The 24,690-nt window shown below is 37.4% G+C and overlaps 1 protein-coding gene across 1 annotated transcript in view; it reads right to left on the bottom strand.

Moving 5' to 3' along the window:
* Positions 1-23,852, bottom strand: part of TMC1 (transmembrane channel like 1) — a 175,877-nt gene extending 152,025 nt beyond the window's left edge. Inside the window, exon 1 of the mRNA XM_003783047.1 lies at positions 23,780-23,852. Coding sequence (XP_003783095.1) covers positions 23,780-23,852 — 73 coding nt within the window. The remainder of the gene's footprint in view (positions 1-23,779) is intronic.
* Between the last annotated feature and the right edge of the window lie 838 nt (positions 23,853-24,690).

The following is a 24,690-nucleotide window of genomic DNA, read 5'->3' as shown; positions in this document are numbered from 1 at the left end:
CAGAAAAAACAGGGGCTACCATGGTTGGCAGGTTTCAGATCTCCCTCGTTCTCAGGGTTCGGCTCCCATCTAAGTCTGGGACTTGATAGGGAATCTCTGGTAAAGGTTGGTCTGTTTTCACATTGGTGGCCTATAACTGTTGCCCCAAGTCAGGCCTAGTTGGTCAAATGCACACTCATCACACTTTGCCTGCTGTTTACGACAGTGGCAAAGTAACTGCTGACCAGAAGAATCAATGCAGGTCCCATATTCTGTAAAAGGTTCTGCAGCCTGACGCTTCATTTGCCTAAAGAAAGCACGCTTGTGGACCGGCTTGCCTTCCTCTAAACACTGCGGATCCTTCTCTCACCAGCGGCACTGTGAACTCCCGTTTGGGCTTATGGCCCTGAGCTCCAATGCTCCTCAGCTGTACGCACAACGGCCGGACTGACTCTACCCTGCTGCATTGACTTTCAGCTCCTCTGTGGTGGGCAGCTCCACTCTCCCGGCCTGACAGCTGCAGCTCCCCACCCAGACAAGGAGACCTCAACTGCCGTCACCCCTGCCCTGTCCCCTGGAACTCTGCTTTATGGGGGTCACTCTTAATACTTTCTTCTCCCTCTTCTTCTCACATTCAATTTCATTGATTATTAGTATTTCCACTTATCAAATGTTTTTGAAATTCTTTTTTTTTTCTTCTGTGTCAGACATAAATCTCAAGCACATCATCCAATTCCCTTGAGCTCCCTTCTTTCCTAAGGCTCTGACTGAATCCTAGTCCCAACCAATCACTTGTCCTTGAAGCCCAAGTTTTCGAGGCTTCTGCCAACTCTTAGACTTAGGGCACCTTGGAAATGTGGTCATCCCTCAAGGAATGCAGGATCTGGCCTCCTGTGGTGATGCATTGTTGAAGGTGCCCTATGACACAACTGCAGAGTGTATTAAGTTAACTCTCCATGGGGTGAAAACAGGAGACAGGAAGGATCCAGGAAGATAACTTTGCCCTTCTTCATTTTTTCATGGACCACCCGCAGTTTTTCTTTGTGTCCTGTGTGGAGTATGTCAACATTGAGCAATGCACTTGCCAATTGACTTGTTCTGTCCCTTCATAGCTTGTTGTAAGAAGACATCATGGTAAGACATCGCTTGTCATTTGCTACATCCAGTTGTCATCACTGCACTTTACACAGAGCCTGGCATCTAATAACCACTAAATAATGGAAGCTATTGTTATGATACTATGACACTATATAAACCAAACCTGACATTATTATTCTTTTCCCAGATAATGTCTATAATATATTTCTTATGCATTGATTTATTTTCATTCATTTTATCAAATATAAACCAAACAGAGTCTTCTATAAAAAGTTTGGAAGAATATACCCAAATGTTAATAATGATGTTTCTGTGGTGAGAGTCTATGTTTTTGTTGGTACATTATTTATTTTTTCTTTCTTTTTTTTTTTTTTTTTTGAGACACAGTCTCACTTTATTGCCCTCTGTAGAATATTGTGGCATCACAGCTCACAGCAACCTCAAACTCCTGGGCTCAAGAGATTCTCTTGCTTCAGCCTCTGAGTAGCTGGGACTATAGGTGCCCATCACAACACCTGGCTATTTTTGGAGATGGGGGTCTTGCTCTTGCTCAGGCTGGTCTCGAACCTGTGAGCTCAGCCAATCCATCCACCTTAGCCTCTCAGAGTGCTAGGATTACAGGTGTTAGCCACTGTACAAAGCCTTAAGTATTTTTTCTAAAAAATTAAGGGGAAAGAGGAGAGGGAGGGGAGGGGTGGGGGGGTAGGTTGGGTGGAGGGAGGGTAATTGGTGGAACCACACCTACGATGCATTTTACAAGGGTACATGTTAAATTTATTAAGTGTAGAATATAAATGTCTTAACACAAAAACTAAGAGAATGCAGTGAAGGCTATGTTAACCAGTTTGATGAAAATATTTCAAAAGGTATATAACCCCGGCACATTGTACCCCATGATTTCATTAATGTACACAGCTATGATTTAATTAAAAAAATTAAATGATGGACCATTTAAATGCATATAGTATGTTACTCCATACATTAAAAATATAAGGTATGGAGTAGCATACATTATATTCATAATTTTAAAAAGCTATAAACTTTTAAATCCTGGTTATTATGAAAGCAATAAGATTAATAAATGATAAATAACAAACAACATTAATAAACATCAAGAAAAATCAATTCTAATCTTACCCGTTTAATGATATGTTTGGCATTTAAGATAGCCTGAGCAGTTTTATTACAAGTTTTTATAAGAATTATTGAAAATGTTTAAAATGTTTCCCTAAACCATAAATACCTAAATAGCCCAAGGAACCTGAAGACCCCAGAGGTGAGAAATCCTACAGGTGCTGAAGTCCAAACTCTTCCATAAGATTTGAACCTTGCCCTTAAATGGAAAACCACCCCATTAGGAACTAATATGCAACTTGCCAATAGCTCCTCTGGAAAGGTGTGTAAAACCTCAAAAGAAGTAATTGCTTTTGTTTTTTGAAAGCAATGACCTACTTTGATATCAGTGTCCCTAAGATTCTTCAGATGTTTGAAGTTAATAAAATGACCGAGCATATTAAATAAGGTGCTGCTCAGATTCCCAGGATACAGGCTTGAAGCTGGACGGCTTTACTAGATTATCTCGAAATGATGTCTCCATCTCCACTTTCCCTTCTAAGATTAAATAAGTCAGCTAAAGCAATGGCTGATAGCAAGACCATCTGGATTAGATCTTCTGTGTAATTTACTGAACAGCACTTTGTGTGCCCAGGTTTTTCCTATTTGAAAATTCTACCAGTTTGTCTTTGAGGGACTGAAATGTTGCTGAAAATAGACCCAAATGTAAGCTGCATAAATGTCACAGAGTGACTGATAAAATAACATGCCACACACTATCCACATGGTACTGACAATGCACCCTATGTCAAGTCACAGCAAGCAAACCTGTGTTTCATTGCATTGCTCATTTCTTTACATAAATACTGCCCCCAGTAGGGTTTGATGTCTCTTGTCTTCACTGCCCTTGCTGTCACCTGTTTACTCTCCTCCTCAGCTTTACTTAATTCGGAGCTTTAATTCACAGCCTGAAGCAGAACAGGTTCCCTTCTAAGTGCCATCCCACACACCAATCTGACAACAGGTCTCTGCTAGGGACAGATGCCCGAGTTTGAGTTGCTGTCCTGGAATCTCCGAGTATTCCACTTTCCTCCAGTCTCTTACTGAATAAAAGAAAGGTAAGTTTGAGCACTTTCTAATGGGTGAAATCATTCATAAAAGAAAAAAAATTCGAAGAAACTTTAAACCCAATTTCTCAAGAAACAAAGGGATATCATCTACAGAAAAATAAAAGGAAGGAAATCCCCTGAAGATGGGGCTAACACAGTGAAACAAACTTGTCAGTCTCCTATCTCTCAGGAAGGGATAGTCTCTTAGAAGCTGTCTTTACTTTAAAATACCTTTCTTTGGCGGCATCCTGGGGGTGTCTTGTTGGAAGGTCTTAGTGGCTGGCTGGCTCAAAGAGGGATTCCAAGTTGAAGGGACAGATGTTTCGGGTTTGAGCTAGCACGTCCACACACTCCTGCCTGCCACTGGACGTGCTCCCTTGGTGCCATTTCATGGTCTGAAACTTAAGAAGGTACTAATTTCCTCACCATTAAATTTTCATGAATGTTTAGTTTGCCATTCAGGGGATGGAGTAATCGGGTCAAAAGGGTTGTATTTGGGGCTCGTGTTAGAAATAAAACTAAACTGATCATGTAAATGCTACGCAGAGCAAATCTGGCTTCAGTCCACTCTGCGTGTGCTGGCCGGTCCTGTTTTTAGTGCCTTCACTGTCGGGCTTTATCCTAATTGTACGTACTGAGGGCAGTGTAAGTGAGTGCACTCTTCAAAAGGTGAGAAATACCAGCCACTCGGCATACTTGGCAAATTAAATGAGTAAGTAACAAAGATACTCCTACCGTTGGTGGTTTAAGCAGCAAAGCACATTCAACTTAGCAATTTCCAATGAGGGAAAACCTGGAGATGGTTGTATCTATTTTCCCAACTTCTCTGAAAATAAACCTTGCTATAAGAGGACATTTCTATGTTTCTGGGGAAGTACAACTTTTTCCCTCTCTGTTGAAACTCCTCATAGGAAAGTAGTAATCTTTGCTTTAGAATAATAAACTAAAAAGATGTTCAACAATGAAAAGAAAGAAAGCACGGAAAACCCTGGGTTGTAATGCCTCAGAAGAGTCTGACTTTTTAGCGTGAGGATACGGGCATTCTCTGGTTACTTGGGTGATAGCAGACATGGCTGCACTGACCTTGGCGAGAGGAAGAATGTTTTGAAATGGATCCGGCTGGCACATTTACACCAGAGCAGCTTTTGGCTTTGCAAATTGATTTGTGCACCTATCTGGCCATTCCAGAATATACAGACTGGTCGATAGATTTTAGTCCAGTGTAGCACACTCCAAATTATGGCTTAAAATAAACCTCTGTAAGAGTGACGTCCACCTAGTTTTTCTCTATTCTAGGCATTAGAGCTTAACTAGAATAGGAAGATAAACAACAGCAGATACAAGTTCTTATATTTAAAGACACCCAGAGTGCTTTATTAACTTGGAAATTTATAAAAGAAAATGTTTTGTTGCAAATTACTTGATCTGTAATCTACAGTGAAAGCAATGTGAAATTTGATTTCAATTAGTTTAAGTAGAAATGTATAAAATAGCCCAAACCCTATTCTGAGAAAAACCATAACAAACCTATGAATAAATTAACAACAGATGTTTTGCAAGCACTGTATCCAGAAAATTATAAAAATAATACTAAAAAACTGAAGACAAATCATTAAAAAGAACAGATGAATTAAGCTACATTAAAGTAAAAATTTCTATTCATTGAAAGATACACTAGACTGCTTATCACAGCACAATTTACAATTGCCAAAATGTGGAAACAGCCTAAATACCCACTAACCCAGGAATAGATTAACAAACTATGGTATATGTATACCATGGAATACTATGCTGCCATTAAAAAAATGGAGACTTTACATCTTTTGTATTAACCGGGATAAAAGTGCCACATTATTCTTAGTAAAGAATCACAGGAATGGAGAAGCAGGTATCCTATGTACTCAATTCTGATATAAAGATAATTAATCATCTAGTACACAGTGGGGGAGGGGGGGAGGGGAAAGCAGAGAGGGAAGTAGGGAAGGACTGGGGGTCACGGTGTGTGACACACCTTTTGGGAGCAAGACATAATGATAAGAGAGATGTTACCTAACAAATGCAATCAATGTAATCTGGTTCTTTGTATCTTGAATGAATAAGAACAGGGAAAAAAAGCTGAAAAATAAAAGAATCTCTATCCAAGGGGCAAAAAGACTCTTCTGATGTTTATGGGAAGGGACTTAATAATAGTGAAAGTTAGAGTAGGGGATTTTATAGTAAAAATAAAAGAGTGAGGACATCCAAAAAAAATTTTTTTTCAAAGAAAATTAAAGTTGAAGGGCAGCACCTGTGGCTCAGTGGGTAGGGTGCCAGCCCCATTTGCCGAGGGTGGCGTGTTCGAACCCGGCCCCAGCCAAACTGCAGTAAAAAATAGTCAGGCATTGTGGCAGGTGCCTGTAGTCCCAGCTACTAGGGAGGCAAGAGAATTGCCTAAGCCCAAGAGCTGGAGGTTGCTGTGAGCTGTGACACTACAGCACTCTACTGAGGGTGATCAAGTGAAACTCTGTCTCTAAAAAAAAACAAGAAAATTAAAGTTGAAAAAGATAATTGCAACTTATAAGGCACTTTATAGGATTAGTATCAAAAATAAAGAACTTTTATATAGCAACAAGAGGAGGACAAACACATCTACAGAAAAAGTGGCTAAAAGATTTGAATAAATGCTTCATACATGTGAATGTTAGGATATAAAGTGGCCTGTAACCCAATTAAAAAAATGAGCAAAAAACATAAACAGTAATTTCATAGAAGAGGCAAACATACAGGCAACAAATAAACATATGAAGAAAGGTCCAACCTCTTCTAAGAAAACAGGAATCAAGATCACAAGAGGTTTGAATATCAATTTTCACCTATTTTTATGGTAAAATTAGTATGTCTGACAATAACAAGTGTTACAAAATGAAGATCTCTTATATGTGACTAATAGGAATATAAATTAGCTCAGCTACTTTGGAAAACAACCCAGCAATGTCCTGTAAAGTTGATTCATCTCTTACTAAACAATGACTCAGCCAATTTAATACTAAAACTATATACATGAAACTCTTGCACATGTTCATGAAGAAGCAAATACTATTCATGTTAGCAGCACTATGATAGGATAACAATAACAAATACATTGCAAAATATAGAAGTAATAGAATAAGTCACAAATATAAAATTACAACATATGCAAATCATATAAACCTTCATATTAAGCCATAATAAAAAATAAAGTATAATGACCCTCCCAAAACAAATAAAAGCAAGAAATTAATAAAAAACATTTTTGGAATAGTCACAAAGCAGAATATTATATAACAAAAGTGATTAAGTTGATAAACTGATTCCAGAAATTCCTACATGTGAATGTACTTCAAAAAGTCTATGGAAAAATAAAATTCAAAGAAAAAATATAAACTGTATTTCTCAACATAAACTCTATCAATTTCAAGACATTTTTGTAAGTGATAATACCAGTTAGTTTATCTTTAAAGAACTGAAGGTGTTGGGAATTTAACCACATCAGTGCCATCTCTTACATTATTAACTGGAGAAAAATTAGTGTTCTTTAAAGATTTTTTTTAAATTAGGAAAAAAAGAAGTCAGAAGGAGCCAACTCAGGACTGTAAAATAAATAGTAATGATTTCCCATTGAAACACTTGCAAATTGGGCAGGCATTCTTCTCTGCTAAGCAGTGGTTCTCAACCTTCCTAATGCCATGGACCCTTTAATACAGTTCCTCACATTGTGGTGACCCTCAACCATAAAATTGAAGTAGCAATGAAAATAATTTTATGGTTGGGGTTCCTCACCACAACATGAGGAACTGTATTAAAGGGTCATGGCATTAGGAAGGTTGAGAACCACTGTGCTAAAGCTTTGGCTACTTTCTCAAAATACTCTTATAATACTCAGACATCATTCTTTGGCCCTCCAGAGAACCAACAAGCAAAATGTCCTGTGCATCCCTAAAAACTGTTATTGTGGCCTTTGCTCTTCCCCAGGCTGCTTTTGCTTTGGTTGGACCACTTCCACCACTTGGTACTCATGGCTTTGACAGTGCTTTGTCTTCAGTATCGTGCTGGCAAAGTCACATTTCATAGCCCTTTACAATTCTTTGAAGAAAAGGTTCAGAATCTTGATCCTACTTGTTTAAAATTTCCATTGAAAACTCTGCTGTGATGTAGGAGCAATGATTTTGGCACCCAAGGAGTAGAAAACTTGCTCAACCTTATTTTTCAGTCAGAATTGTGTAGGCTGAACTATTTGAGATGTCTGTGGTGTCGGCTGTTGCTTCTGCTGTTAATTATCAACCATAATAATTTTTTCCTCACAAATTGATGTGCATGGTCTACTGCTCTGGACTTCATTTTCAAAATCATCTCATTCCTTCTTAAAACAGTTGTCCATTTGTAAACTGCTGAAGTCTTTGGGGTATTTTCCCCATAAACTTTTTCCAAAGTTCAATGATTTCACCATTCTTCCACCCAAGTTTCACCATAATTTGATATTTGTTCTTGTTTCAATTTTATTTTGATTGATTGATTGATTTTGAGACATAGTCTCACTCTGTTTCCCTGGGTAGAGTGCCATACCAGCATCATAGCTCACAGCAACCTCAAACTCTTGGGCTTGAGCAATCCTCTTATCTTACCCTCCCAAGTAGCTATGACTACTGGCACCTGTCACTGTGCCCAGCTAGTTTTTCTATTTTTAGTAGAGACCGGGTTCACTCTTGCTCAGGCTGGCCTTGAACTCCTGAGCTCAAGCAATCCACCCTCCTCGGTGTCTTAAAGTGCTAGGATTACAGGCATGCTCCACCAAGCCCAGCTTTCTTGCTTCAGTTTTAGCAGAAGCCATGTTGTTCTTACAGGGGCTCCATTAAAACTGATATCTTATCTTTCTCAGTGCCTCAACTAGATCCTACTCAAATATGTTATAGCAAGTCAGTATAAGTTTATTTTGGTGAAAAAATTAAATTCCATACTTTTTTTTCCAAAATATTTGTTTTTCATGAACTTTTGATCAATACAAATTACTTAGAATAAGAAAAACAACCTTGAAAATATACTAGTTGGCAGACTTACACTACCTAACTTCAAGACTTTCCTGTTATATAAATTACTGTATATATACTGATTATATATACAGTAATCAACAACACTGTAGTATTTGCACGAAGACAGACAAAGGATCACCGACAATGGAAGAGAGAATTCAGCAAGAAACTGACACATATGTGGTCAAATGACTTTCAACAAATGTTTAAAGAAAATTTTGTGCCAAATCATAGTCTTTTCAATAAAAGGTAGATGGTTTAAAAAATATATATATATATATATATAACATCAAATGTGTAATCCATGAAAGAAAAAATAATAAATTAGACTTAACTAAAATTAAGAGCATCTGCTCTTCAAAAAGACTATGTTAAGAGAGTGAGAAGACAATCACAGACTGGGAGAAAACATTTGCAAATCATATTTTGATAAAGAACTCATATCCAGGATGTCTATGACAATTCTCAAAAGTTAATCCATGTAATAAGAAAACAAATAAAAAATGTGAAAAAGACAGATGCTTGACCAAAGAAGATAATGATGGCAAATAAACATAAGTAAAGATACTTTAACATAAGGCCAGGCGCAATGGCTCACATTGTAATCCTACCACTTTGGGAGGCTGAGGCCGGTGGATTGCTTGAGCTCAGGAGTTCTAGACCAGCCTGAGCAAAAAGAAGACCTCGCTCTAAAAATAGCCAGGCATTGTGGTGGGTGCCTGTAGTCCCAGCTACTTAGGAGGCTGAGCCAAGAGGATCAATCACTTGACTCTAAGAGTTTAAGGTTGCTGTGAGCTGTGATGTCATGGCACTCTACTGAGAGTGACAAAATAAGATTCTGTCTCAAAAAAATAAAATAAATTAAAAAATAAAAGATACTTAACATAATTAGTCATTAGGGAAATGCAAATTAAAAGCACAAGTGAAATATCACCACAAATTTATTAAAATGGCTACAGTTAAGAAGACTAACTATACCAAGTGTTGAAGAGGATGATGAAGAACTAGAACTCTCCTATACTGCTGGTAGGAATGGAAGATGGCACATACTTTGGAAAACTGTTTGGCAATGTCTCGAAAACTTAAATATACATCTTTCATATGACCTAGCCATTCTACTCTAAGATATTTACCCAAGAGAAATGAAAGCATATGTCTCTGCAAAGACTTCTACATGACTATGTATAGTAGTCCAAACTAGAAATAATATAAATGTCCATTAACAAGTGAATAAATTGCAATGCATCCATACAATGAAATACTATTTTGTAATAATACAAAATGAACCATTGATGCAAACAACAATGCATATGGATGGCAAAATAATTATACTGAGTGACAGAAGCCATCCCTCCCAAAGAGAATACATGCTATATTTAAGTTATATAAAATTCTAGAAAATGCAATCACAGAAAGCAGATCAGATGGAAGGAGGAATTACAAAAAGACAGAAGTAAACTATGAGATGTGTTATTATATTGAAGACATTGATGGTTCCACTGTGTATACAGATGACAAACTTTTTAAGTATGCTTAAAAAGTATATAGGCAATTTACTGCATATCAATTTTATCTCAATAAAACTATTAAAATAAAAGCCTTATGCAGGCCAAATGACAGTGTGTTATGAAATAAATATCAAGATTAATTTACTTTTGTACACTTGATTTAAAAAGGAGGGAAAGTAAAAAAGATAAAGAAAAGAAGGAATTGGAGGAAGGAGGGAAGAGAATAAGAAAGAAAAGGGAAAATAGAGGGATGAAGAGAAGGATGGAGAAAGAAAAGGAGAAGGAAAGAAAAAACACCTTTGAAAATTAGATAGAAACTAAGTACATACAAACAACATGAATAAATCTCAGATTCTTTATGCTAAGTTAAATAAGCCTGTCTTAAAAGGTTACAAACAGTATAATTCTACTCATATGACATTTGGAAAAGGCAAAACTATAGAGACAGAAAATGTATTCATGATTTCCAAGAGATGGAGGAATTAACCACAAAAAGGCTGGAAAGAATTTGGGAGGTGGGGAGGAGGATAAAAGAACTATTCTGTGGCTCAGTGGGTAGGGCGCTGGCCCCACATACGGAGGGTGGTGGGTTTGAACTCGGCCCCAGGCAAACAGCAACAAAAAAATAGCTGGGCATTGTGGTGGGCACCTATAGTCCCAGCTACTTGGGAGGCTGAGGCAAGAGAATAATCTAAGCCCAGGAATTGGAGGTTGCTGTGAGCTGTGACACCACAGCACTCTACCGAGGGTGATAGAGTAAGACTCTGTCTCAAAAAAAAAAACAAAGAACTAAAAGAACTATTCTTTATCTTGCCTGTGCTCGTTGTTACACTAATGTATGTGTTTGTCAAAACTCATACCATTGTACCCTTAAAGGGGGGATTTATTGCATGAGAATTATATTTTTAAAAATCTTACTACAAAGAAAAATTAGAAAACTGACATTTCTTATAACTTTGGGCTATATTTATTTTTCTCTACCTACATGTGTTATCTTTTTAAAAATTGTATTAACTGATAACAAAAAAAGTTAGAAAATTTCATGTAATTTTTTCATTTCTAATTTTTCTTTAAAATGGCTTGACAACCCTGTACCTATATTTTTCCATGGCAATAATCCTCTGTGGCTAAATAGGCAGCTGTTTCCTCTGTGGCCATGTGCTCCATCCCTACATAAAGGCTTTATTATTTATGGCATATTGCCTGTCCATTCCCTAGAGATATTTGAGTTTAAAGCCTGCCTCTTATAATCCATTCCCCAGCTACAAATGGAATAGACAAAGTGTTTAATGACAATAGCACCAAAGGTATAGGGACAGTTGGGGTACTATGTTATTGATATGGTTTAGAATAAATCAGGGGTCCTCAAACTTTTGAAACAAGGGACCAGTTCACTGTTCCTCAGACCACTGGAGGGCCGGACTGCAGACCCCAGGACAAGTCAGCTGCTAAGCAGGACAGGCAGCGGTGGCAAAAACACCCAGTGGGCCGGATAAATGTCCTAAGCACACTGCATATGGCCCATAGGCCATAGTTTGAGGATGCCTGGTTTAGATACTTGGCCCTACCAAATGTCTTGGTGAAATTTGATCCTCAGTGTTGGATATAGAGCCAGGTGGGAAGTGTTTAGGTCATGGGGGCAGATCCCTCTTGAATGGCTTGGTGCCTTTCCCTGGATAATGAGTGAGTTCTCACAAGAGCTGGTTGTTTAAAGGAGAGTCAATCTCTCTCTCTCTCTCATCTTCTCTCACCATGCCTGTTCCCTCTTTTGCCTTCATTGGAAGCTCCCTGAAACCCTCACCAGAAGCAAATGCTGGCTTGGTGCTTTCTTATACAGTTGATAGAACTATGAGCTGAATAAACCGCTTTTTTTTAGTAAATTACCAAGCATTGGGTATTCCTTTATGGCAACACATAATGGACTAACACAACTCATATGATCATATGAGTTAGTACACAGATCATATGAACCTAGAGCAGACTATTTGCAGCATGAGACTAATATATAGGATCTTACAGAGACAAAACTACAGCCACATTTTGTGAGTTGCTTTATCTCATGGAAGTCTTAGTCACCAATATCTAACAGTAGGGACCACATTGTAAGCATAGTTTTATTTCCAATAATAAGCATAGTGCCTCACACATAATAAAAAGTCCATAATTATTGGCTGGAAAGAAAATAAAGGATACCAGTAGATGAAAGATCTAAGCAGGGATGACTTTATGGGCACCAGGGATAGAAGAACTCTGTGCTTGATGAAATCCTCCACTGTTGCCATCTTGAAACATTTTGAAAAAGAAGTCCTACATTTACAATTTGCACTGAGTCCCACAAAGTGTGTAGCCAGTACTAAACCCAGGAGTTTGCAGAACCATCACTGAGCTTTCTCTAATGGAGGACAGTGAAGAGGACTGTTTTTGACATGGTGTGTACTTTGTCATAACAACCTAGGCAACATAGTGAAGCACAACTTCAAGTTATAATATTCAATTGAGGTGTGTGAACAAACCACAGCAGCAACACATATACCACATTGGAGGGTGGCAATCAAACTGAATGGCTATTTTTGAGTACATGGATTAGACAGCCAGCCCTGAAGGGAAAAAAAAAAAAGCAAGCAAGAATCAAAAATAGTGCCAGGTGTTGTGGCAGGGACCTGCAGTCTCAGCTACTTGGGAAGCTGAGGCAAAAGGACCACTTGAGTCCAAGAATTTGAGGTTGTTATAAGCTATGATGCCACAGCTCTCCACTCAGGGTGACAGAGTGAGACTCTTGTCTCTAAAAAAAAAATAGTGCCTTCAAGCTTAAAATAAATCACCAAAGTAGCTGGCATGTGAAAGATTGCCACACAAGTATCACTAGTTTAGGCTGTGAGGCTATGTCAACAAATGTAATGATAACCCCTGTTCCAGCCCATCTTGTCTGCCACGTGGAAATATGAACATGTCAAAGAAATTTCTTTACATTTCATCCATGATCAAATTCCAACTAAAAACTATTTCAAACTCAGGGTAAAGAGAGATAAAGACTTGTGTTTCAGTTCCTTACATAATGCCTCATTTTTCATCTACACAATTTAAGAAAAGATAGGCATTGGAATAACTACACCAATCTCAAGGGCTCCTCCCCACACTTGGAAACTACTGTCATTCAGGCTATTCATCCTTTCATAAGGCCAGGATAGTCTTGTGCCTAAGTCAAGAGATAAGTGATGCCCCCTCTGGGAACTTCCTATCACAGTTTTTGACTGTGAGAAGTTGGTAACCACACAATTTATGCCCTAAATCATGGTACTTCTGAGGGCTAAAATGTAAAGTTGGAGAACAATGGAACAGATATTAAACAGGTTTCTCCCAGGCTATGAATGATGTATGGTCACTTTAACTGTAATATTATAACACCATGATGCTGGCATCCCATTAACCTTTAATAGTTACAATATGCATTTTCAGTTAGAACAACAGCCACAAAGATATACCCATTATCTAGTGTCTTTTCTGTGCCAGGTATTAAGCACTTAAATTTTTAAAAAAAAATTTATGTTGACAAAATCAGAAATGTATTTTATTAGTATTCTATATTGATAGCATGATACTTTTGGTAATTGGGTTACGAAGTTGGTTCTCTGATCTATTTAAAATTATTTTGATTCAAATTGGGGTTTATTTTGATTGTTAGAGTGCATTTATAGTGCATAGAGAATTAAGAGAGATGAACAATGAAAAACAAACACTGATATACTGATACTTTGAAATGTAGATAAGGGAAAATTAAAGTGCATTTGAAAGCAATTTGAGCATGACATGTAGTTTTAAAGTAGATACAGTCTTATTTAATTACAGAAAGATAATTTGGTAGTTCTATGCTACAAATGAAACCAGATAAGACCATAACTAGCCAATGCATCCTTACATAATAAGAACAGAAGAGGAAGTACCACTTTACCAGACCTCAAACTGTACTACAAGGCTATATTAACCAAAAAACAAAACATGGTACTGGCTCAAAAACAGAGACATAGACTTACAGATCAGAAGAGAGAACCCAGAGATGAAATCATCCTCATATGCTCATCTAATTTTTGACAAAACAGATAAAAATATACCCTGAGGGAAAAAAAAATCCCTGTTCAATAAATGGTGCTGGGAAAACTAGATAGCCACATGTAAAAGAATGAAACAGGATCTGTATCTCTCATCACTCAAAAAAATTAACTCATGATGGATAAAAGACTTCGATTTAAGGTGAAACTATAATAATCCTAAAAGAAAATGTAAAAACTCTTATAGATATCAGTGTAAGCAAAGAATTCATGAAGAAAACTCAAAAGCAATCAGAGCAATAACAAAAATAAATAAATGGGACCTGCTCAAGTTAAACAGCTCAAGTTTTAACACAATCAAAAGAGCAAATAGACAACACACAGAATGGGAGGAAATATTTGCCTACTATACCTTTGTTAAAGGACTAGCAACAAGACTCTACAAAACACTCCAAATGCTTTAAAAGCAAACCAAATGACTCCGTTAAAAAGTGGGCAAAAGACATAAACAGAAATTTTTCAAAAGAAGCTATTCAAGGTTGTTGATGTGGTCTTCTTCCATTTTTCAGATAGAGGCATCTTATGTGATACATTTGCCCCTTAGCACTGCTTTTCAGTGTCCCCTAGGTTTTGGTGGCTTGTGTCTTCATTGTTGTTATGCTCAAGGAAGCTAATGATTTTCTCCTTTATCTCTTCTTCACTCAATTGTCACTCAGCATACGGTTGCTTAGTTTCCATGCCTTTGTGTGGAGTTGAAATTTTTGTTGGAGTTGAGTCCCACCTTTATTGCCTTATGGTCGAGAAGATACAAGGTGTAATTTCAATTTTTTTGATTTTGTTGAGGTTCAGTTTGTGTCCTAGGATATGATCTATTTTGGAGAATGTTCCATGGGCTGATGAGAAGAATATATATTCCTTAGCTTCTGGATGGTATGTTCTATATATGTCTCTTAAGCACAGTTGTTCTGGAGTCACATTTATGTCCCTTGTATCTTTGTTTAGTTTCTGTTTAGAGAATCTTTCCAGCTCTGTAAGAGGTGTGTCTCCTGTTACAATGGTATTATATCATATTGCTCAGATCAATTAAGGTTTCATAAATCTTGGAGCATTTAAATTGGGTGCATAAATATTTAGAATTGAAATGTCCTCTCATTGTGTTGTTCACTTGACCAGTATGAAATGTCCATCTTTGTCTTTTTTTTTTTTAACTTTAGTTGCTTTAAATTCACTTGTACCTGAAAATAAGATTGTGACTCCCTCCTTTCTTCTGATTTCCATTTGTCTGAAATATTGATTTCCATCCCTTCACTCTGAATCTTGTTTGTCCTTCAAGGCTAGGTGTGTTTCCCGGAGACAGCATATGGATGGCTTGTGCTTTTTTTATCCAATCATTCAGCCTATCTCTTCAGTGGGAAATTCAAGCCATTAACATTTTTACTGAGATAATTGATAAATGTGGTGGAGTTCTATTCATCTTATTTTATGAAAGTCCGTTGCTTAGTTTTATCCTCTGCATCATTGTGGAGGCTAGGTTTCATTCTTTAGTTTCTGGGTATTTACTTTGCTGGTGGCCCATTGTGATGGTTAATGTGTAGAATAGCTCTAAGTATTTCCTATAGAGCAGGTCTTGTTGTGGCAAACCTTCTCAATGTTTGCGTATCAGTAAAATATTTGATTTCTCCATCAATTTTAAAGTTTACCATAGCAGGATATAGAATTCTGAGCTGAAAATTGTTCTGATTAAGAAGGTTAAGTATAGATGACCATTCGCTTCTGGCTTGAAAAGTTTTATTTGAGAAGTCCACTGAAACCCTGATAGATATGCCCCTATAGGTCAATTGGTACTCCTGGCTGCTTGCAGAATTTTCTCTTTTGTCTTGATTTTGGACAAGTTCATGACAATGAGTCTTGGAAAGCTAGGTTGGGTGGGTCCCTGCAAGCTTGCAACTCCTTACCAGCCTGAGCAAGTATGACCCCACCTCAACCAAATAGAGAAAAAAGAAAAAAGAAAAAAAAAAAAGCAATATGTTGCAGTGGGGACTTAGCAATAGCATCTTTCCAAAGGCCCAAGCTTGGAGGATTTCCTAGCCCAGGGAATCAAGGTCCCCTTGTGACAGGCCAATGTTGTGGCACCCCAGCCCAGACCTCAGAGTGAGGCTCTGTCCCATAAATGGAATACAGATTGACAAAGAATAAACAGATCAGAAAAAAAGAAATAGTAATAAAAAAGTATATAAGAAAAGTTGAAAATAAAATACATATGATCTAAAAAAGGGGGGGTATATCTTAGTTGTTATTTGAGAAATTTATGTGAGGAACATAATAAAAGTATAAAAAGTTTTACAAAAAGAGAGAGAGAAAGAGAGAAATGGAAAGGAAAGCAAGAATAAAAGAGGTAGGAAAACTGTAGCAAAGATGTAGCCCTTATTATTGAAGAAAGTAAAAATGGAAAAATAAAAATATAATAAAACAAAACAAACAAACAAAAAACCTTAAGGAAAAATAATTAGAAAAAAAGAATAACAGAAAACTGTAGCAAAAATGGAGCTTTCAGTATTGAAGAAAGAAACAATGAAAAATTATAAATATGAAAAACAAAACTCTAGGGGGAAAATGTTGAAACAAATTTTTTAAAAAGAAAAAAAAAAAAAAATATATATATATATATCCATATATTGCCTGGACAACAGGTGACATTCTGGAGTATGACATTGTAATCATGATGCTAATACAGCTGTATAAGATGGGGGCTGAAAGCCTCTATTTTGCTGAGGAGACCTGGTCCCATCTTCCTGATGTCTTTGCCCTCAATCCCTACAGGGTGGGAGCCTGAAGCTCTCATCAGCCTACTTAATAGCTATGCCTAGACCTTTCCAAACCATATTCCTTGGCCATGCAGTGCCATTCCCAGGAAAGGGTTTTTTTGGCTCAAGTCTCCCCATGGGTGGCTGACCAGCTCAGCAAGTACATCAAACTGGCCTCACAATAGGACCCTGCAGGCAGATCCTGCAAGGCAGCTCTCCCACAGCAGCTGCACCCAACCAGCAACCTAGAGGAGAGTCCACTCCACCCAGTGGCTCAGGCCTGGCGCCTGGACACTAGGTCAAGATCACATGCTCTCCCAAACTCTCCCAAGGTAACTCCAACAAGTGCCCAAGTCTAGAACAAAAGGCCTTTGCCTGAAAACTACCTAACAGGACAGCCCCTACCAACATGCAAGCACTATCCTTCTGTGCCAGTTCTCTACTGCTCCCAACCTCTCCATTGACTCTTGGAGTCTCCTGCTGCCTCCCTGTGCCCACTAAGCAATGTTTCTGGGCAGACCCCCCCAGTGACTAGAATCTCCCAAAAGAAGATATACTAATGGCCAAAAAACTCATGAAAAAATGCTTGACATTTCTAATCATTAGGGAAATGCAAATCAAAGCCACAATGAGCTATGTATGACCTAACTCCGATGTCTCATGTCAATTTTTAATACAATGACTTGTACTAAACTTGTATTAAAAAGTCTAAATACAAGAGATAGTAGTGTGGATGTGAAGAGAAAGGAACTCTTACACACTGTTGGTGGGACCGTAAACAAGTGCAACCTCTACGGAAAATTGTAAAGAAATAACATTTGTCCAACAATCCTGCTGCTGAGTATAGACCCAGAGGGAGAAAGGTCATTTTATGAAAGGGACACCTGTACTCAAATATTTGTAAAAGCAAAATTCACAACCACAAAGAAACAACTCAAGTACCAAACAATGTATGAACGGATTAATAAAATACAGTATATATGTACTATGGAATACTGCTCAGTATAAAAAAAAAATGGTGATCTGTTATCTTTTGGACAACCTGCAGGGAACAGGAACCACTCTTGTAAGTGAAACATCACAAGAATGGAAAAACAAATACATGTACTCAATACCAAATCAGAACTAACCAATTGGCCAGGAGCAATAGCTCAGACCTGTAATCCTAGCATTCTGGGAGGTTGAGGCAGGTGGATTGCTTGAGCTTAAGCATTCGAGACCAGCCTGAGCAAGAGTGAGACCCAGACTCTACTACTAAAAAAGTAGGAGAAAAGATCCCAGCCAGGCATCCTGTCAGGCACCAGTAGTCCCAGCTACTCAAGAGGCTAAGACAAGAGCATCCCTTGAGCCCAGGAGACAGAAGTTGCTGTGAGCTATGATGATGCCAGTCTACCCAGGGTGACAGAGAAATAAAAAGAAAGAAAGAAAGAAAAGAACTAATCAATCACCATGTAAGTGCACATATGGAAGTAAATTTCAATGAAAATGAAGCTGAGGGAGGGAGTGAAGGGGATGGGTAAATTCACAGCTATTACGTACATTACACACTATCTGGGTAAAGGGTACACTTACACGTATAACTTTGATTCATTCTGGGCTAACAAAGTATGTAAACAAATGTGTACCCCCCGAATGTTCTGAAATCTAAAAAATGAAAGGATAATTTTGGTGCTAGAGTTCCTTTAATTTATTCTCCTTTGAATTAGGTAAGGATGCCTATCGTAATAATAAGTGTCAGAATAATTAAACAAATTTCACATTAGTGATTCTGCCAACATATATGAAGACCAGTAACGAAATATGTAAATTACCTCAGGGCTGTATACATATATCCAAAGACAACTTCCATACAGAAAATCTTCAGAAAAATATCAAATAGTTTATATGTGTGTGTGAGAGAGTGTGTGTGTGTACTTGTCTCTTAAAGATAGTTATATGTTGCTATCTTTCCTAAGAAGGATGTAAAGTTTATTTTTCTTTTCCAAAGGATTTTTCTGAGAAATAATTAGGTTTCTAAAAATCTGTGAACATCTTGCAGTTCCTAAAAACAGTTGCTATAAAAATTCAAGGGATTAGAAGTAGAGTGCCAAATGTCTTATATTTATTAGTTGTATGGACCATGTTTAGAATTACGAAGTCTACTTTCTTAAAACCTAAAGTTAGCATTTGCTAAAATATCTTTCCACATACTGCGTAAATTCATATCACATGAATTTAAAATAAACTCCACAAAATATTAGAATAAATTACAGTACATTAAAAGTATCACCAGCAGTTATTTCCCAGTAATGAAATTCTTTACACATCTATATGTGGTATAACTTTATATGTCTCCTGGTTATAAAAATAAATGCATGCTTATGGTAAAAGATGTAACAATGAAGGAAATTATAAAGATGAAAGTAAAAATGTTATACATGGCAGTTTTATAAATTACTCCTTCATTCTCATCAGCAATTTAATAGTTTCAGCATTACATAGGTATCAATTTTCCAATCAAAATTAAAAATGACTGTGAAAGTAAAATGAAACATAAAAAATAAAATAAAATAAAGAAATGAAAATGGGCTCTACCAATCTGTAGGGAATGAGAAAGAGATATGGCATGATGCCAGCAGTTAGGGAGGCCCAGGTGGGAGGATTGCTTGAGGCCAGAAGTCTGAGACCAGCCTGAGCAAGCAAGATTCACTTCTACAAACTATCTTTAATAAATTAGCCAGGCATGGTGGGACATGCCTATAGTCACAGATACATAGCAGCTAAGGCATGAGATCACCCAAGCCCAGGAGCTCAAAGTTACAGTGAGCTACCATCATGCCACTGGGCTCCAACCAGGGTGACAGAGCAAAACACTGTCTTAAAAAAAAAAAAAAATGTTTTTAGAAAGATATGGCAACTTGTTTTCTACTAACAATCTCAGAAAAATTGAATTTTAGTCTTAAATCTGACATGTACTAGCATTGTGACCTTTGTCAATCGTCACTAATCTTCTCTGTAGCATAGAACTGAGGAAAGCTTTCTGTTCGTTTCCTTTCTCGGGTCATTTCTTTCTTGCTGTTTATTCATTCAGTTGATGCGATGGAGAAGCCACATATGGCAGGCCCTGTCCAAGCAAATCAATGAAAAACGTGACTTACAGTTCTAGTTCCATTGGGTGGAACGGGCTCCAGAAGAGGTACAGTCCCAGTGGGCAGCCGGCAGGGGGCTGCTACAGCTCAGCGGACCTCACAGGTGGTCTTGACTAGAACGATGGCAATGATCACTGAAAGAGGTGAATGAGTTCAAGACACATTTGGAATGTGATAGTTGAGACCCACTGATAAGTCAGAAAAAGAGCTGAAAGAAAGAGTCAAAAGAAGATTCAAAAATAACTCCCTGGCTTCTAGGTTTCAGCTACTCATACAAGGCAGACATTACAGCGTGTGGGGAGTGACAGGTGATTCATGTATAAAGAAATAGAAATTTAAACTCCCTAATGCCCCCTAAAATATCTTTTATAGTTTTTCTTTTTTCAGTTCAAGATCCAAACAAAGTTTACATATGTGTCTGCTTTTTTATCAGTTTAATTTCTTTTCACCAGAAGTGTACCCCTGCCTTTGGTTTTGCGTTTCTGGGTGGGTTTTTTTGTTTAAGGATTAAGACTGGTCATTTTAGAGAATATTCTGTAATGGATTTGTTGGGTTCTCTCTTCCTGATTTGATTCAAGCAAAATACATTTGGCAATTATACTAAATATAAATAAAATAAAAAGAAAACAGAGTAATCAGATAGAGGGGGCTGGGTCAGTATGGGCAGGTGAGGGGAAAGAAGAGAAGGTATGTTACTAACAGGAGTCTAGGAACAGACCAACTAAGTTGCATTTGAGATGAAATCTAAAGGAGATCTCTAGAATGAGCGAAGGAGAGATGGGAGGTGAGGGGAGAAGGTGTGATCACCACCTACACGTCTCTAGGAGAACACCATGAAAATAATCGAATTCAAAGAATTTCCCTCAGATGCCACTTTAAAATTTAGTAGGCAGCCACTTCTGTGCTAAAACTATATGTTTTTTTTAATCCAAGAATATAATCAGTGATTCCTTCTCATTGGAATACTCATTCTGTTGTTACTTTTCCTGTCCTAAAGAAATTTCAATCAACCATATCGAATGCTGTGCCTCTCAACACTTAGCATAAGTGAGATTTTACTACTGACTTTCTAAAATTCTTCAGTAAAATTATTTGTCAACTTACTTTCAGGCAAACTTTCAAGACTTTCAAGACTAAATTCTTTACTAAAATTATTTGTCAACTTACTTTCAGGCAAACTTTCAAGACACAGACCCGATTTACTTTACCAGATGCTGGGTGGGAAACAGACTCTATTTACTACGGTGGGATATCCATGAGGCTTTCTTAAAGGTCTTTGGGAAATAAGGCTTCTGATAGAATGACTTAGTCTTCTATACTGACATTGGAAGAGGGACTAAGAGTGGAACGGTAATGACTAACTATACAGAAATGAGCTTAAAAAATTAAACGGCTCAGGGGAATACAATGTTCTACCTGCGAAACTGTTAGAACTGGTGAACCTGTGGAAAACTCACTGCCTGGAATAGAAAATGACTGTACAACAAGGTCATATCTGATGTGAGAGCAGCTGTGGTGTGTTGTGCCCTGGGAGATATAGTTCACAAAATAAAGTATCATACTACTGAATGGACCCTATAATACATACTAATTTGTAGACTGTAATTTTTCATGATTTCTGTGTTTCCATAATGTCAAAAATACAAATAGCTGTTGGGGGAGAATATCACATTCCAGTTTAGCAGGACTATCCCACAGTAAATCTTGCTAATACTGTTTTTTAAAAAGAAAAAATTGTGGGCGGCACCTATGGCTCAAGTGAGTAAGGCACTGGCCCCATAAACCGAGGGTAGTGGGTTCAAACCCGGCCCCAGCCAAACTGCAACAAAAAAAATAGCCAGGCATTGTGGGGGGCACCTGTAGTCCCCGCTACTCAGGAGGCTGAGGCAAGAGAATTGCTTACCCCCAGGAGTTGGAGGTTGCTGTGAGCTGTGATGTCATAGCACTCTACTGAGGGTGATAAAGTGAGACTCTGTCTCTACAAAAAAAAAAAAAAAATTGTTCATCTGCTGCCCAGTTGTAGATTTGAGAATAAAAGTTTAACTCGATATCCGAAAACAAAATAAAATTGGACTCTTGTGCATCTTTAATAGTTCATTCACAAAAATATTTAGTGATTTTAATTCATTTGTAATTTTTATTTTTAAACATGAAAAAATTTAAAAATTACAACATTTTATTTCTAAAGTTAAAAACATCATAAAAACATGAAAAATGCAATGGAAGTGTTTCGGATTGTGTCTGAAAATCCCACACTATACCCCAGAAGTGCATTAATGTACATAGTTACCATTCAATTAAAAAAAAAACATGAAAAATGCATAAAAATAGAAAGAAAAAATTATCCATAGTTCTACCATCCAAACAAAACCACTACCTTAACATCCTATAGACTTCCTAGTTTCTATTGCTAGGGTACATTTTTAATTTATAATTTTACAGGGAGTGGAATGTGTGTATATATATGTGTGTGTATGTGTGTGTATACAAAATTTTATTATTCTACTTTTCAGCTAGAATTATACTAAATGAATCTTAAATGTTATTCAAAAACATTTTTAATGATGCACTGAGCTGTATCAGTGATGTATTGTGGCTACATAAGCTGATTCTCATGACTCGCTATTAAAGAAATTCTGCAATAAATATTTATGATAACTTGCTTGTTACAGAGTTCCAAAGCTAGGGCTATTGAATCACACCATAAATATTTAAAATATCATATGTACAGCAATACAATAATGTTGAACCAATTTATGGACCAATCAGCAAAATACAAATATGCTTATCCCATCTTCTTCTAATCAATATTGGATTATTTTTATTTTTTTGGTGGGGTTAATCTTTTTTTTCTTCACTTTGATTACCAGTAAGACCTAGTTTTACCATCTATTTGTGTACTAACTACATTTCTTCTTTGGGGAAATAGTACACCTATTATAGTTTTCCTTTAAAAGACAGCTCCCCCCAAACAGAAGGAAAACATCTATTATGTCAAGGCAACTGTGAAATATTACAATCATTGCCAAAAGTAGGATTTCTAATTTTACCACTCATAAGGACTTTCATTCTTATATCTCATAACTTTGCCACTCATGACCACTGTAGTTAAATCAAACAATTTGCTCTTTCTCAAGTAAGCTGTATGCTCGTAACCCCTTGACTTTGCACATGCTATTCTCTTATCTGGAAGGTCCTTTATATTCTCACAAATACACACACACATACACACACAGAGAGAGACACTATGGTCTGTTTCAGGCTCCAATAGTTCCTTGTCAGTATCTCTTGCACAGCATCTAACATTCTGCATCATAATCATTAGTATTTTGATTAGTCTTCTGCATTTGCTATAGGTCGCTTGAGGACAAGGACACATCATCTTTGATCTCTAGATTCAACATTTGTCCTAGTGACTAGAGAAAAGTAGATACTCAATAAATGGTTCTTTGAATAAGCACAGTATGGAATAACAAACACAGTTGCCTTCCTAGCAGAACTGAGTGCCATTCTCAGTTGTTGCCATGGCTTTGAGGGGCAGCTTGAGTAGAAAGACCATATGTTTCCATGAGACTTAGTTCCATCCTCATAATGCTGCCACCCACAGCCTCTATGTCCTTGTAACGATTACCTATTGACTCTCTGAAGCAGACTGTGCACCAAGCTTGTGGAAGCAGTCACCAATTCTTGAAGAAGGCGCTGAGAGTAGGACAATCTCCTAGCTGGGCACGGAGATGTTTGGCTGCCGAGACAAGCCCTCAAGCAGCTGCATGTGTTAATGAGTTAAGATCGGGTGCTTGTTAGCAAGCAGGTGTTATACATTGGACATTCGTGGTGCAGCCGGGTGGGAGTCGCCAGGGAGAAAAAGCACTTAGCCATCATTAAGCACATAGCTCCAATGCATGGGCCCCCACACCTGTTGTATAATGCCTCAACTAAAGGCCACAGCAGAGGTTGCTCAGGGTGTTCCCTGGAGTATGGGAAGCCCCCCTCTTGCAGGCATTTGTACCTTCAATCCATGTTCCGGCTGCTTTTATTTGTGCGCTGATGAGGCGCCGCAGCAGGCACTGACAACTCTCCATAGTACGCCTTATAGAACTGTTTTAAATATAAATAAGGAAATGAACATATGAAAATAATCTGGCATCTTGTAAAGCCTCGATAAATAGTAGACATTTTTCTAGTTATTGCTGATTACGAAGACTATTTCCATAATAATAAATATAAACAAATTCAATGAATTTGATTCTTATTTATTTTGCTTTGCGTCATCAAGGCCAAGTCACAAGGCCAATTGAATTACTGCCTAGGCAATGACAATCCTTTTAAGTAAATCTTAGAAAAGAATTAGAGTAAATTATGATTTAGAAAAAGAAGTTTTATTTTTCACAGGTAAGAGAAATAAAGTCCTCTATGAAATATTACATAATGCAATCATCTACTACTTAATTTTTTTTGTTTGCTTATTAATATTATTGAAGGTATCTGGGGACCTGAAATTACTATAAATAAAAGTACTATACTATCCCTGATGGTAGAAGCAAAGAACTTTTGGAACATGCTCGAATTTTCATTTCTAAAAATATATTCACTTGGGCCACATTAAAAAAGAACATGAAATCTGCCCAGTTGGAAATCATATTTAAACTAATGGCACATTCACCAAAAGGGCATACACACACACACATATGCACACAGGGGTACACACATATACAACATGTATATACATGTGTACATATACACAGCAGAAACCTTCTGAAAAGTGGCTTTATGTATTACACAGCCATGATTCACATGTGCCTCTGAGTGCCTTTCATGAGGCTAAAAGACATTTTGCGTCCATCTGCCAACCAGATGAACCAGGGGAAAGAGTCACAAAAACTATACGAATGAGGATGACACAAGTGATTTATGTGGAAT

The sequence above is a fragment of the Otolemur garnettii genome, unplaced genomic scaffold, assembly GCF_000181295.1.
Source record: "Otolemur garnettii isolate 467f Iridium unplaced genomic scaffold, OtoGar3 scaffold00006, whole genome shotgun sequence".
Lineage (NCBI taxonomy): Eukaryota > Metazoa > Chordata > Mammalia > Primates > Galagidae > Otolemur > Otolemur garnettii.
This window is presented reverse-complemented; position numbering and strand designations above follow the sequence as displayed.